Genomic DNA, 16205 nt, shown 5'->3' on the forward strand with positions numbered 1-16205 from the left:
CTCTCCACATAACTGAAATCCCTCATCCCTGGTATCATCCTGGTAAACCTCCTTTGTACCCTCTCCAAGGCCTTGACATCCTTCCTAAAGTGTGGTGCCCAGAATTGTACACAATACTCGAGTTGAGGCCTAACCAGAGATTTGTAAAGATTTAGCATGAATTCCTTGTTTTTGTATTCAATGCCCCTATTTACAAAGCCAAGTATCCCATACGCTTTCTTAACTGCCTTATCAACTTGCCCTGCCACCTTCAAAGATTTGTGAATATGCACCCCCCTCAATAATAGTACGTTTAGATTATACTGCCTCTCCACGTGCATTACTTCACACTTATCCGCAGTAAATTGCATCTGCCATGTGTCTGCCCATTTCACCAGTCTGTCTATGGACTCCTGAAGTCTGCTACTATCATGTTCACTATTTACTACATTGCCAAGTTTTATATCATCCACAAACTTCAAAATTGTACTCCCTATACCCAAGTCCAGGTCATTTATATATAACGGAAAAACAATGGTCCTAATAACGACCCTGGGGTACCCCACTGCATACTTCTCTCCAGTCAGAAAAACATCGGTTCACCACAACTCCCTGCCTCCTCTCCCTTAGCCAATTACGTACCCAAGTTACCATCGACCCTTTAATACCATGTGCTTCTATTTTCCGAATAAGTCTGTTATGAGGTACTTTATCAAATGCCTTTTCGAAGCCCAGAGATACAACATCTACTGCAGTACCTTCTTCAATGTTGCTTCATGGAAAACTCAATCAGGTTAGTCACACAAGGTTTAACAAATCCACGCTTCTCCAGGTGAGAATTAATTTTGTCCTTGACTCTAGTAGTTTTCCCACCACTGACATTAGACTGATTGGCCTGTAGGTTGCTAGGTTTATCCCTCTTTTTTTTGGACAGGGGTGAAACATTTGCAATCCTCCAATCCTCTGACATCACTCCCATATCCAAGGAGGATTGATAGATGGATAGATATACTCTATTGAGCTGGGTTGGAAAAGTGTGTGTATATATATAGAAAGAGAAACTGTTGAGACGGAGATAGAAAGGGAGAGAAAGAAATGCTGTTGAGGTAGAAGGGTGGAGAGAGATCTCATTGAGCAAGGGTGTGTGTAGAGAAACGCCTTGTTGAGCAAGGGATGGAATGAGCGAAGGGAAACACTGTTGTTGCGGGAAGTATTGTGAGTTTGTCTGACTCTCCACGAGCAATGCCATGGGAGATCCACTAGTGTTCTATATTTAAAACAACCTGCATTTATATAGAAAAACGTCCCAAGGTACTTCAGAGAAGCATAAATCGGATGAAAATTGACACTGCGACAAAGATGATATTGGGAGGGGTGACTTAAAAACTGGTGAGTTTTAAGGAGAAACTTAAAGGAAAAGGGAGAGGTTCAGGGAGGGAATTCCAGTACTTGGGGCCTAGCTGGCTGAAGGCACGTCCACCAAGGAGTGAGGGATGCATCAGAGGTCAGATTTGGAAGAGCGTAGAGTTCTCAGAAGGTTGTGGGTTTGGAGAAGGTTACAGAGATAGGGAGGGGCAAGGACATGGAGGGATTTGAAAACAAGGATGGGAATTTCAAATTGGAGGCTGTTGGGGGTCAGCGAGTACATGGGTAATGGGTGAGAGGGGCTTGGTGTGGTATAGGATATGGGTGGCATAATCTTGAATGAGCTGAGGTTTATGGCGGATGGGAGGCCGGCCGGGAAACTACTGGTATAGACGAGTCTGGAGGTAACGAGGCATGGATGAGTTTCGGCAACAAATGGGCTGAGGTGGAGGGAGACAGGTGACGTTACAGAGCTGGAAGCAGGCGGTCTTTGTGATAGAGAGGATATGGCATCTGGATCTCAGCTGGGGGCCATGTAGAACACTGAGGTTGTGAAGAGTCTTGTACTACCTGAGACAGCGGCCTGCAAGAGAGATGAAATCAGTGGCTCTGGTTACAGAATTTGTGGCCGGGGTCGCAGACGATGCATTTTGTCTTCCCAATGTTTAATTGCAGGAAATTGCGGCTCATCCAGGACTAGATTTCGGACAAGCAGCGTGACCACAGAGACAGTAGCGGGGTTGGGCGAGGTGGTGCTGCTACAACTTTGTATGGCTGATGTCGAGCAACAAATATAACTTTACATTTAGGTGGTTAAGCTAGATAATTGCGTCAGGAGTAGCGGAGTGTATCGCTGTGATGCCTCCTTTGTGTTTGTGAATGGGGCATTGAGTCGCTGTATGTTCCATGGTCTATTCTGGGCGATCACAGTCACACACTGGGGAGTTTTTAATTCTCTGTTTGTGCACTAAGTATCCGCATCCGCTGCAGTCCGTGTGGTGAAGGTACTCCCGCAGTGCTGTTAGGCCAGGAGTTCCGGGCGATGATGATGGAACGGCGATATATGTCTGAGTGCTGGTTGAGCAGTATGCCAGCTAGTGCCCTCAGGAGTGAGAACCCTAACTCTCTTTAAACCAGCACTTTGTAAAGCTATCATCTGTTTATTTATTTCTAATAATACGACACATAATAAGCATAGTGCATCTGTCTCTTTAACAAACAGTGCCCAGGTATCAGAGAAAGACTGTCAATGTCCTCAACCATTCTTGCATTCAAAATCGTGGCTCTGGGGAAATCAGTGATTAAAATACTTTAAGTCTAAAAAGGTGTGTTAAAAATAAAATCTACACAATTTACTTAAAGCTCAAAGCCTTTTCAGGAAGCTGAACAGACCTTAATATAGTCAGATTAAAATAGCTAATGTGGCAGAAGGGTCAATGGAATGCCAGCTCACTATTACTGGGGCCTGTGTTCTGTTTTTGATTTTTACAAAGAGGCCAACCTCTTGTTTTAATCATTCTTGGTATTCCCTGCAGCTCTTGATTTGGATGATGGCGACATCATCCAAAAACACGGCGTCAGTTTCCACATGTATGCTGACTACACCGAGCTCTACCTCACCACCACTTCTCTTGACCCCTCCACGGTCTCTAAATTGTCAGCCTGCTTGTCCGACATCCAGAACTGGATGAGCAGATATTTCCTCCAACTAAATATCAGGAAGACCGAAGCCATTGTCTTCGGTGCCCGCCACAAACTTCGTTCCCTAGCCACCAACTCCATCCCTCTCCCTGGCCACTGTTTGAGGCGGAACCAGACTGTTCACAACCTTGGTGTCATATCTGACCCTGAGATGAGCTTCCAACCACATATCTGCACCATTACTAAGACCGCCTATTTCCACCTCCGTAACATCACTCGCCTCCACCCCGCCTCCGCTCATCTGCTGCTGAAATCCTCATCCATGCCTTTGTTACCTCTAGACTTGACTATTCCAACGCACTCCTGGCTGGCCTCCCACGTTCTACCCTCCGTAAACTTGAGGTCACCCAAACCGTGTCCTAACTCGTACCAAGTCCCGTTCGCCCATCACCCCTGTGCTCACTGACCTACATTGGCTCCCAGTTAAGCAACACCTCAATTTTAAAATTCTCATCCTTGTTTTCAAATCCTTCCATGGTCTCGCCCCTCCCTATCTCTGTAACCTCCTCCAGCCCTAAAACCAACCCTGAGATATCTACACTCTTCTAATTCTAACCTCTTGCGCATCCCTGATTTTAATCGCTCCTCCATTGGTGGCCGTACCTTCAGCTGCCTGGGCCCTAAGCTCTGGAATTCCCTCCCTAAACCTCTCTCCTCCTCTTAAGACGCTCCTTAAAACCTACCTCTATGACCTAGCTTTTGGCCGTCTGCCCTAATTTCTCCTTATGTGGCTCGGTGTCAAATTTTGTTTTACAATGCTCCTTGGGATGTTTTACTACATTAAAGGCGCTAAGTAAATACAAGTTGTTATTACATTACCGTCTCTCGCTTGATTCCCCAGTGGGATAGAAAGAGCTTGCATTAAGGATGTCCCAGAGCGTTTCACTGCCCATCAATTAATTTTGAAGTGCAGTAACTGTTCCATGTGAATGTTCAGTAGCTGTGGTGCTGAGCCATAGACCGGGATGGTCATGGGTTTTGTTGCCTGTCTGTGTATAATTGGGATGTCACTAAGGACCTTGGCGTGCCTTAATTATAGATAAAGTTCTGTTTTCTGATGCTTACCAACTGGCCCGTGATGGAAAGTGCATGTGGACACTGAATGAAAGCATAAGAACATAAGAAATAGGAGCAGGATGAGGGTTGGCTGTGAAGATCCCCATGGTCAAACAGTCTAGTGCACTGTCCAGTTTCATGAATGAAGAATGCTCACTGGGCTGAGTGTTTCCCCTCCAAGAGTCAAGATGTTTTTTGAGTGAAGGGGAAAAGATTGTCCCTTCACCAGGCTTTTTAGACCACTAGGTGTCGCCTCCAGTCTTAAAGAGCTAATGTTATGTGACTCGTGGAGTTGCATCGAGTCTACAGCACAGAAACAGGCCATTCGGCTCGACTGGTCTATGCCGGTGTTTATACTCCACCCGAGCCTCCTCCCACCCCTCTTCATCTCACCCTACCATGTATGTGTTTGACTAGCTTGACTGAGTTCTTTGATGTAACAGAGAGTGTTGATGAGGGTAGTGCGGTTGATGTTGTGTACGGAGTAATAGAGGGTTTCTCGGGCACAGCAGGAAGCATGTGGTAGAGATCTCTGACTCCCTGAACTGTGTCGCTGATTCACTCCTCCAGGTTGGAGCAATGATCTAATGTTGCTGTCTTGCATCATGTGCTTTTAGCATGTACTGAAACAGGAACGAGTTTCCATACTCTCTGGGGTGCAGTGCAATGTACGGAGGTCATGAATCCCTCGGTTTAGGAGACTCGAAGTACCTTCAACACCCAATCTTCTATTACAACTGTTTGTTCCTTCTCGTCAGCAGCCACTGGCACACAGTAAGGCCCCATAAACAGCAATGAGATAAATGAGCAGATTATAGTGTTGGTTGAGGGATATATATTGGCTAGGATACCGGGGAAAACTCTCCTGGTCTTCTTCAAAATAGTACCGTGGGATCTTTTACTTTCCATAAAAGGGCAGACGGGGACCTTGGTTTAACAATCATCCGAAAGACGGCACCACCAACAGTGCAGCACTCCCTCAGTACTGGCCTTGGGTGGGTCAACCTTGTTTTTGTGCGCCAGTCTCTGGCACTTGATCCCCCAACCTTCTGAGCCAAGCTGACACTGTAAGTACATTAAATCATGCTGTTCTGTAATGCAAGTTGTTTGAAACCGCCTTGGCCGATGAGAGAAGAGACACAATCTCACGAAGTGATTCTATTACAGGAAACTTTTTTTTTTACTGGCACCTAAATAACCAGAAATCTCTCTTAACCGGCAAAATTCAGGAGTAGGCTCAGGTAAGTTTTACTTCATATTAGTGGCCGTGTAACCGGGGTTCCTGCACCTGTTGCCGTGCAACCGGGATTCCTGCACCTGTTGCCATGCAACAGGGATGCCTGGATCTGTGGCCGTGTATGGGGCTCTCGTACCTTGGTAAGTACACCTCTCTGTAATCCGGACTTTTTGATCAACCGGCACCACGCTGGTCCCGTTGGTGCCGGATAAAAAAGAGTTTCCTGTACCTGGAGTGGAGGTGTGGTCATGTTTTTGATGGTGAAATTATACAACTACACAGAAAACCATTGCGGGCATTATAATACTGCTTGCATTTCCACTGAACAGTGAATTGCCTTAAAGCACTTCACACTACAAATTACTCTTGGTTGCACAGTGACTATTGTAGAGCCTGAAAGGGAAACGAAAGTGGATCATGGGTACTGCGTCACGGAATTCTACATCTTACCCATAGTGAGCCCCTGATCTCATTCGTGTCATTGGGGGACAGCTACTACCAGAGTGGGTGGAGGGGAGCTGGGCAAATACACCTTGTGCTGCCCTCTAGTGATCAACGACCTGCATTTATATAGCACCTTTAGCGTAGTGAAACGGCACAGGATGACACTGAACCAAAGAAGTAGACATGAGGACAGGCGACCAATAGCTTGGAAACAGAGGTGGGTTTTAAGGAGTGCCTTAAAGGAGGAGAGAGAGGCTTAGGGAGGGAATTCCAGAGCTTGGGGCCTATACGGCTGAAGGCACGGCCACCAATGGTGGGGCAAAGAAAATCGGGGATGCGCAAGGTGCCAGAATTGGAGGAGCGCAGAGATCTCGAGAGGATTGTAGGGCTGGAGGAGGTTACGGAGAAGCAGAAAGCACGTTGAGTGTGAGCTAATATGGAAGGAGGAACCTATGCGCACCTGAATGCTTCGACAATCCCTCAGTGACGAGGAGGAGAAAAACATCTGTGGTCTCATTTAAATCCAGTTTCCATGCCAACGTAGCCCATGTAAAATAATTAATCGTGCAGTTAGGTTAGCCTGAACCCATTGCTGTGCCCTCTGTGCATATTCCGAGCACACACCGAGGGAGCTGGCACACAAAAATAAACATGTTTTGATCAGAGGAAGCAGCCACTCGCCTGGAAAGCCTCCAGGATTTGACTGCAATGGTTTTGTTGTTGGAGTCACTCTGCCCCCTGGTGGTGAATATTTTTTTTCTTTATTAATCATTAACTTGCACAAAATCAGTTCCACTCTTTCTAGAGGGGAGAAGAGGGGATTTTTTTTTACGCTGCGAGTTGTTGTGATCTGGAATGCACTGCCTGAAAGGGTGGTGGAAGCAGATTCAATAGTAACTTTGAAAAGGGAATTGGCTATATACTGGAAGGGGAAAGATTTACAGGGCTATGGGGAAAGAGCAGAGGAGTGGGACTAATTGGAGAGCTCTTTCAAAGAGCCGGCACAGGCACGATGGGCCAAATGGCCTCCTTCTGTAGTATATGATTCTATGATGACATTTACTTTGGAATCATGTTTCTGGTACTTTTTAACCCAGGCTATAAATATTTTGCTTCTGATTTGGGATCGGTGATGTCACAGGTCGCGGCCGCAGAATCCTGGCTCCATTGATCTGAGGTACTGATTGCATCGGTTGTTGGCGATGTCAGGGTCCAAATTGTGGTGAAATCCAGTCGACAGTTGCTGAACTAAACTTCTATAAAAGGGGGAAAAGTTAGTCAGGGTTCCTGTTCCTGCTCGGCATCCAATGACCCCCATATTGGAAAGTCTGTATGTGACGACCACAGGTTCTGCCGTGATTCACTCCCTGGTCACATAGCCTGTTGGCACTCGCTGTCTAGGCTAGCACATGAAGAATGATGGCTCTGGTGAATGGAGGGCTACTAGTAACCCACACCAGGTTTTTAAATGGTAATGTGACAATTCGTCAGGATCCCTGGGTCAGAGTGAGATTACATAGATACATAGATACATAGAAGATAGGAGCAGGAGTAGGCCATTCGGCCCTTCGTGCCTGCTCCGCCATTTAATGAGATCATGGCTGATCCTTTAATTCAGTATCCCGTCCCCGCCTTCTCTCCGTAACCCTTAACCCCTTTTGCCCGTAGAAATATATCTAATTCCCTCTTAAATATATTTAATGAGCTGGCGTACACTGCCCTCTGTGGCAATGAGTTCCACAGGTTCACCACTCTCTGAGTGAAGAAATTCCCCCTCATCTCTGTCCTAAATGGTTTAGCCCTTATCCTTAAATTATGTCCTCTAGTTCTGTTCTCACCCGCCAAGGGAAACATTCCTTCTGCATCCAGTCTGTCTAGACCTGTCAGAATTTTATACACTTCTATGAGGTCCCCTCTCAATCTTCTAAACTCCAGTGTGTACATCCCTAAACTACATAGTCTCTCCTCATAGGTCATTCCCGCCATTCCTGGTATCAGCCTGGTGAATCGCCGCTGCACCCCCTCCATGGCAAGAACATCCTTCCTCAGATGAGGCGACCAAAACTGTACACAGTACTCGAGGTGTGGTCTCACCAGTGCCCTGTACAGCTGCAGCAAGGTATCCCTGTTCCTGTATTCTAACCCTTTTGCTATGAAGGCCAGCATACCGTTTGCCTTCTTGACCGCCTGTTGCACCTGCATGCTCGCCTTCAGTGACTGGTGTACAAGAACACCCAGGTCTCTCTGTACTTCCCCCTCTCCCAATCTATTGCCATTTAAATAATAATTTGCCCTCCCGTTCCTGCACCCAAGGTGGATAACTTCGCACTTGTCCACATTATAGTGCATCTGCCATTTATCCGCCCAATCGCCCAGTCTGTCCAAATCGCTCTGGAGCTTCCTGGTCTCTTCCTCTGAGCCCACCCCACCTCCTAGTTTAGTGTCGTCTGCAAATTTGGAAATGCTGCATCCGACTCCCTGATCCAGGTCATTAATGTAAATTGTGAACAGCTGGGGGCCCAGGACAGATCCCTGTGGTACCCCACTTGTTACTGCCTGCCATTCAGAAAATGAGCCGTTTATTCCAACTCTCTGTTTTCTATCTGACAGCCAGTTCCCTATCCACGCCAAAACTTTCCCCTTTATCCCATGAGCCTCAATTTTCCATGCTAATCTTTTATGTGGGACCTTATCGAAGGCCTTTTGGAAGTCCAGGTACACCACATCTACTGGCTCTCCCCCATCTATTCTACCAGTTACTCCCTCAAAAAATTCCAATAGATTAGTCAAGCACGATTTACCCTTTGTAAATCCATGTTGACTCTGTCCTATCCTGTCCCCATTTGCTAAGTGCTCCGCTATTTCATCCTTAATGATGGACTCCAGCATTTTGCCCACAACTGATGTAAGGCTTACAGGTCTGTAATTACCTGCTTTTTCCCTACCCCCCTTTTTGAATAGTGGGGTAACGTTAGCTACCCTCCAATCCATCGGCACTGTTCCCGAGTCTAATGAATTCTGAAAAATCATCCTTAGTGCATCCGCTATCTCTAGGGCCACCTCCTTCAGTACCCTAGGATGCATGTTATCAGGCCCTGGGGATTTGTCCACCTTCAATCCCTTTAGCTTCCTTAACACCATATCCTTAGAGATATTGATTTGCGTCAGTTCCTCCTTTGCCAATGTCCCTATTTTTCCCGATATCCCAGGGAGGTTTTTTGTGTCTTCCTTCGTAAAGACTGACCCAAAGTATGCATTTAGTTGATCTGCCAAACTAACCAAACTAGATCTGTTTCAATCCCGGTTGGGACAGTGCAAACCTGTCGGGTGTGAACAAGGTGGGGCAGTGTGTTCAGTCAATAAGTATCTGTTATGATAACAGGCTGCTTGCTCCCTTGTGTTCCTTCAGTTGAAAGAGTGAGCACACAGAAGAGAACATTTACTCGATGGATCAACTTCCATTTGGACAGGGTGAGGGCAAACATTACATTCTATTTCTGGCTATTTAAACTTTGCACAATAATTATTTACATACCTCGTTAACTGCACACCTACATACACCTTCAAAAATAAAATAACACCACAGACAACTATGAGTCATGAATAGTGTTATTATTATTTTGAGTGTTTTTCTATCTTTCCAGTTCTTGACACATTTCTTCATTAAGTGCTGTGTTTATTCTTTGTCCTCAGTTATATGTACCAGAATTGCATGTATATATGCCAGCTCTGCAAATAAACAGCACCTCAGATGTGAACTGGCATGCAGACTAACACAGTATCCCCTCATTTTTCACACCTTTTTTCCCCCCCACTTCAATTCCCTCCCCTCCTCTCTTGCTGAGGTACATGGTCATGGGTCCAGTACCTCGCCCAAAGAGCCATTCTTCATGTCTGAGCTTAGAGAGTGAGTTTCAGCACGGTAATCACTGGAGTCAAGCTCGATCAGTACTCTTCTAACACACACACACACACACTTCAGTGATTTGTGTATTTGTACTCCGAGATCCCTTTGTTCCTCTACCCCACCTAAACTCGCACCCTCCAAGTAATGTGACATCCCTATTCTTCCTACCTTATTTAGCGCCTTGGAAGTTTTTCTACATTAAAGGCGCTAAATAAATGCAAGTTGTTGCATGTACAACACTGTACTCCTGTTTCTAGAACATATCTACTGCTCATATAATGAACTTGCATTTATATAGAAAATATTATATATAACTCCTTGCATTTATATCGCGCCTTTAACCTATTAAAACAACCCAAGCCGCTTCACAGGAGCATTACGTACATACATATACACAAGTACAGCAGTATGTGTCTGTAATGTTGTTTATCTCGTGTACTTAACAACAGTATATTGCTCTGTAAATGTTTTCTCAAAGTAACAATTCTTTAATCTAGGCAGGTGCATTAAAACTCCTAGATTTTTTCTCCCTTATAATATTCCCTCCTCTCCTCGGCTATTATTCTCTTACACCCTGCTAGTAAAATGATTGCGCCATGTGTGCGTGCGCGTGTGCACTTTAGGGCTGCCCGCTCACTGCGTGCCACTCTGTCGTCCTCAGTGCAAACCGCCCCTGGAGGTGAAGGATCTGTTTCACGACATGCAGGATGGGAAGATCCTGATGGCTCTGCTGGAGGTGTTGTCCGGACACAGACTGGTAAAGTTACTCCAGCACTGCTGGGCCTTGTGATTTGTGGCTCTGTTTCTTTTCTGTTTATTTACGTGCAGTACAAACTCCCTTTACATGGTGGTAGATATCTTATTGAGGAACGTATTCTGATTATGTAACGATTTTAAAATGTTCAATAGCAAGGAAGTCATGCTAAGCCTTTATAAATCACTGGTTAGGCCTCAGCTGGAGTATTCTGTCCAATTCTGGGCGGCACACTTTAGGAAGGATGTCATGGCCTTGGGGAGGGTGAAGACCAGTGTTTCATTTAAGCTGAGCGGCTGTGTAGCGATCTGCAGGTCCCGAGCAGGCCGTTTAACACCATTATGTTGGGGGGGGAAAATCTGCGCATGCGCGATAATTTGAATGGGCTGTGCAGCCCCTTTTTAAAGGGGCCGCGCACCCAAAAAGAATAAGCGGGAACATTGGTGCAGAGGAGATTTACCAGAATGAGGGACTTCGGTTACGTGGCGAGACTTGGGAAGCTGGGATTGTCCTCCATAGAGCAGAGAAGATCAAGGGGACGTTTATTAGAGGCGTTCAAAATCATGAGGAGAAACTGTTTCCAGTGGCAGGAAGGGTCGGTGACCAGAGGACAGCTCCCCACAGTTACACACACCGAGTTGCTGATGCTGCCAAGCAGAGTCCAGGGTCCTTCCCCACAGGGAGAGAGGTCACCCCAAGGTGTGCTCTGGTCATGTCGCAGCGGCTGGTTGCACTGGGGCAATGGCGCAGGCAGTTTGGCCAGCTCGGGCTGCTGCGTCGCACAGGTGGCTGGCAGCATGCGGCACTCGCCGCATCTTGATGGTGTCGGTCGTCTTTTCACAGGGCCATGTGGTGCTGGTGGGTGAAGCGGGACAGGGATGTACTTTGTGTAAATATTGTGTGAAGTGACATTTTGCTGGGCCTCCGAGCTTGAGAAGTAGTGTGTGGCCCTGTCGGTGGTTTTGGATGGTAGGCATGTACCAGCAGAGCACGGCTACGATAGTAATTTGCTCATGGCCATTACAGTGGCCTCTGGACCTGAATCGGCTGATGGTGGCTCTTTGTATTTGCACAGATGCACCTGTACAAACATTCAATGCATCGGATTTTCCGGCTGAACAACATTGCGAAAGCCCTGCGGTTTCTGGAGGAAGGATATGTGAGTACCGGAGTTTCCTGGGGCAGCTTCTATCCAATTCACACACAACCACGATTTAAAACACAATTTCAATTGCCTCTGTTCATCTCTAGCTTGCTCCGTTGAATTTACTGGCGGGTTCTGTAAGGGGCGTGCGATCCTCCCGGCCAGATTGTCCTCTGTGCTCCGCCCGCTTTCCTTAACGTCCAGGCGATATAGACCAACACTGGATTGCTCCGGTAGTCAGAGTTATCTTCTGTAATATTTGGAATTTTAAAGTGAGAAATAGTTGGGACCTGCGAGTTGAATGTGCAAATTGGAACTTTTATGGTGCATGTTTGTTGTTGAGGTGAATTGTGACTTGGAATCTTGCTCTGAAATATCTGTCCAGTAATTGCGAATGTTTTGGGCATTAACTAGTCAGTGAGTGTCTTTACTGTTTGTAGGTGAAGCTGGTCAGCATTGATGCCCCGGAGATTGCAGATGGCAACCCCGCCATGATCCTCGGCTTAATCTGGAACATCATTCTCCATTTCCAGGTAAGGTAATGACACTCCCTCCCTCCACTGACTGAGGAACCAGCCAATCATTCCCAACCCTCCCTACCCTACCCAATCAATCGAGCTGGGCTTTGATGTGATGCACCTTATTGGCCAACTGGCCTTATCACACCAATCATAGAAGGAGGCCATTTGGCCCATCGTGCCTGTTCTTTGAAAGAGCTATCCAATTAGTCCCACGCACCTGCTCTTTCCCCATAGCCCTGTAAATTTTTCCCTTCAAGTATTTATCCCATTCTCTTTCGAAAGTTACTGCTTCCACCCCCCTTTCAGACAGTGCATAACAAATCACTGTTTATAAAAAAAGTTTCCTCATGTCACCTCTGGTTCCTTTGCCAATTGCTACCTTCAGTCTGTGTCCTCTGGTTACCGACCCTTCTGCCACTGGAAACAGTTTCTCCTCATTTCCTCTTTCAAAACCATTCATGATTTTGAACACTTCTCTCAAATCTCCCCTTAACCTTCTCTGCTCGAAGGAGAACAACCCCAGCTTCTCCAGTCTCTCCACATCACTGAAGTCCCTCATCCCTGGTGCCATTCTAGTAAATCTCTTCTGTACCCTCTCTAAGGCCTTGACAGCCTTACTAAAGTTTCTCTCTCCTTTTCGCTCAAAGGTAGCAGAGTTGTGAGATAAGTTACTAGGGAAGGCCATTGAAGCTGACGGTCTAAATGGGTTCAAGAGGCAATTCCCTACGTTACTGGAGGGAGAAGGGATTGAAAGATATGGTGAGAAGGCTTGTTCAATGTAATGGCCTTCACCATCTTCTTAGTTTGTTACCCAATCTGAGAGTGTGCTGAGGATCATACGCACCTTTTCCAACTGGCTATCTCTCATCCCTCCCAAGAACCATCAATCTCACTGGTCAAGCCCCCTCCCCCCTTCCCTTGGCCAACATCAATGAGCCGAGCAACAATGGCCCACTTTCCCTCGACAAAAGTTCCATTAGATTTGATGGGTTTTTAAGTCAGAAACTGACATTGACAGAAATGTGAGATTTCTTGAGTTTTTAAAAAAAACTAGGCTACAAACTAATTCCCTCCCCCCATCCCTGCCCCCCGCCATTTTTTACCCAATGCTGCTGTGACCACACACCTAATATGGCTGTGAAGGTGGATCAACTGCCTCCAGACTTCAACCAGCCCATCTCTAAGCTATTTGGAAGTGTAGACTGTCCTCTCCCATTCCCACCATAAGAACATAAGAAATAGGATCAGGAGTAGGCCATACAGCCCTTCGAGCCTGCTCCGCCATGATCTTCTATCTCAACTCCACTGTCCCGCCTGATTCCCCGTGTCCCTTGATTTCCCATGAGTCCAAAAATCTATCCATATCAGCCTTGAAAATACTCAATGACTCTGCATCCACAGCCCTCTGGGGTAGAGAATTCCAAAGATTCAAAACCCTCTGAGTGAAGAAATTCTTCCTCATCTCAGTCTTAAATGGCCAACCCCTTATCCTGAGACTATGCCCCCTAGTTCTAGACTCTCTAGCCAGGGGAAACAACCTCTCAGCATGTCGTCTTCTTAGGCAGTCCCTCGGAACTGAGGATGACTTGCTTCCACATTAAAAATGAGTTCTCAGGTGACTGATGAGACCAATGCAGGACCTACAGTCTCTGTCACAGGTGGGGCAGTCGGTGGTTGAGGGGGCGAGTGGGTGGGGTGCTTGGGTTAACGTGCGCTGCTTGCGCTTGGCTTCCGCTTGCTCCCAGCGAAGAGACTAGAGGTGTTCGGCTTCTCCTCCACTTTGTGCAGTCTTGGGCCAGGGATTCCCAGGTGTCGGTGGGGATGTTGCACTTTTTCAAGGAGGCTTTGAGGGTGTCCTTGAAGCGTTTCCTCTGCCCACCTGGGGCTCTCTTGCCGTGTCGGAGCTCTGAGTAGTGCGCTTGTTTTGGGAGCCTCGTATCGGGCATGCGGACAATGTGACCCGTCCATCGGAGCTGATCGAGTGTGGTCAAAGCTTCGATGCTGGGGATGTTGGCCTGAGCGAGAATACTAACATCGGTGCGCCTATCCTGCCAATGGATTTGCAGGATCTTGCAGAGGCAGCGTTGGTGGTACCTCTCCAGTGCTTTGAGGTGCCTGCTGTGCATGGTCCATGTCTCTGAGGCATACAGGAGGGCGGGTATCACTACTGCACTGTAGACCATGAGCTTAGTGCCGGGTCTGAGGTCCTGGTCTTCAAACACTCTCTTCCTCAGGCACCCGAAGGCTGTACTGGCACACTGAAGGTGGTGTTGGACTTTGTCATCTGCATTTGCCCTTGTTGACAGTAGGTTCCCGAGATATAGAAAGTGGTCCACATTGTCCAAGGCCTCGTCGTGGATTTTGATAAGCGGGGGGCAGGACTGTGTGGCAGGGGCAGGTTGGTAGAGGGCCTTTGTCTTACTGATGTTTAGTGTAAGGCCCATGCTCTCGACCGCTTCGGTGAAGGTGTTGACGATGATTTGGAGTTCGACCTCCGAGTGAGCGCAGATGCAAGCGTCGTCTGCTTACTGTAATTCAATGACAGAGGATGGGACGACCTTGGATCTGGACTGGAGGCAACGGAGGTTCAACAGTTTCACGTTTGTTCTGTAAATTAGCTCCACTCCAGCGGGGAGCTTATTGAGGGCGAGATGGAGCATTGCAGCAAGGAAGATCAAGAAGAGCGTTGGTGCGATGACACAGCCTTGGTTGACCCCGGTCCATACGTGAATTGGGTCTGTGGTGGAACCAATGGTCAGGATCACGGCTTGCATGTTGTTGTGAAGCAGGCGGAGGATGGTGACAAACTTTTGACGGCACCCGAATTTGAGGAGGACACTCCATAATCCCTCACGGTTGACAGTGTCGAAGGCCTTTGTGAGATCAAAGAAGACCATGTACAGCGGTTGGTGCTGTTCCCTGCATTTCTCTTGTAATTGACGCGCGGTGAAGATCATGTTCATTGTGCCCCTTAGTGGGCGGAATCCGCATTGCAACTCTGGGAGGAGCTCTTCAGCCACTGGGAGAAGGTGACTGAGGAGGATTCACTGCCGTCAATCCCTCTCAGAATCGACCAACCCGCACCACCACCACCCCGGATCGGAGTGTTTGTTTTTCTCACCAGTATCTACACCGTCCTGAAAGCATTGAGTGCTGGGATATGGTTCCACAGATGCCAATCATGTTCTCCAGTACCTTACCCAAGTGCCCGTTACTCAGGTGTGAGCCTCTGCAGTGAGAGTCGATCAGCGACCATGTGACGGATTAGAAGTTGAGGCCAATCCTTTTTGCCACCTGATACCCACGCCCATGCGCTTCCAGCGAAGGCTATTGTGTAGCAATCGGGAGTGGGAATCCTGGCTGATGTTTCTCCTTCCCTAATCCAAGGCCGCTCCCATGGAGGAGATCGTCCAACTATGCGCAGACTGTGCTTTATGTAACCGTTCCACCTTTAAGAGAACTATTTTAAGAGTTGCACTACTTTATCTTGGCTGCTGTATACTGTAATACCGGTGGTGACCACACCGGTATATAAGTGCTGTGTAATGATTTATTGGGCAGTTCAGCCTGACCTCCGACTAGTAAAGACCTGTTGAATTTACTCTTGTGGTCTGTGTGCAGTGATTCTTATTAACAATAACTAGAACACACAGACTTAACAGTGGCGACGATGACGATCTTACCCTGCGGCAGAGATATATCCAAGGCAGTTTAACGGGCGTCTCGAAGAGGCATCCGCCCTCATCATCCTGCTGAGAAAAGACTCGGGTCTGAAGAGCAAGGAAGAATCCTGACACGAAGCCTTCCATCAGCAACAGGCAGTGATCATCCCTTCTATCACGGTGGTGGGTAAGCCGATCAGCGACGAGCAGCAAGTCGGCCACGTTGGCTGTGAAGTAGGGGAGGGAAAAACGGAGGAGATAAGGGCAGAGAACTCGACCACGGCCAGGGAAAAGAGCCGGACAGAAGTCGGGGCCAGAGGCGCTGAGACTGGGGCAGCGTAAGGCACGGGAGCCGCGGTGAATGCAAACGCAGCCGGTGTAAAAGACCGGGCTGCAAGCGGGCTGGGAGACGCAACAGCGTCGAGAGAGAGCTCG

At 47.5% G+C, this 16205-nt stretch overlaps 1 protein-coding gene and 1 long non-coding RNA gene across 3 annotated transcripts in view; one reads left to right on the top strand and one right to left on the bottom strand.

Annotated features, from left to right (window-relative positions):
- The window catches only part of LOC147109035 (uncharacterized), a 62489-nt gene that overhangs the window by 18637 nt on the left and 27647 nt on the right, over positions 1–16205 (top strand). The window contains exons 2-5 of the mRNA XM_086002598.1: positions 9192–9253; positions 10351–10446; positions 11519–11602; positions 12028–12120. Of these exons, the coding sequence (XP_085858724.1) occupies positions 9192–9253; positions 10351–10446; positions 11519–11602; positions 12028–12120 (335 nt within the window). The remainder of the gene's footprint in view (positions 1–9191; positions 9254–10350; positions 10447–11518; positions 11603–12027; positions 12121–16205) is intronic.
- The window catches only part of LOC147109036 (uncharacterized), a 77269-nt gene that overhangs the window by 12847 nt on the left and 48217 nt on the right, over positions 1–16205 (bottom strand). Inside the window, exon 3 of one of the 2 annotated variants that reach the window (XR_015080168.1) lies at positions 6027–7038. The exons of the other annotated variant lie outside the window; for it this stretch is intronic. This is a non-coding gene — a long non-coding RNA (uncharacterized LOC147109036). Of the gene's footprint in view, positions 1–6026; positions 7039–16205 lie in introns of those variants that run through there. 2 annotated transcript variants of the gene reach the window in all.

Source organism: Somniosus microcephalus, chromosome 12, assembly GCF_052327205.1.
Source record: "Somniosus microcephalus isolate GS21.2 chromosome 12, FLI_Smic_1.0, whole genome shotgun sequence".
NCBI classification, from domain to species: domain Eukaryota; kingdom Metazoa; phylum Chordata; class Chondrichthyes; order Squaliformes; family Somniosidae; genus Somniosus; species Somniosus microcephalus.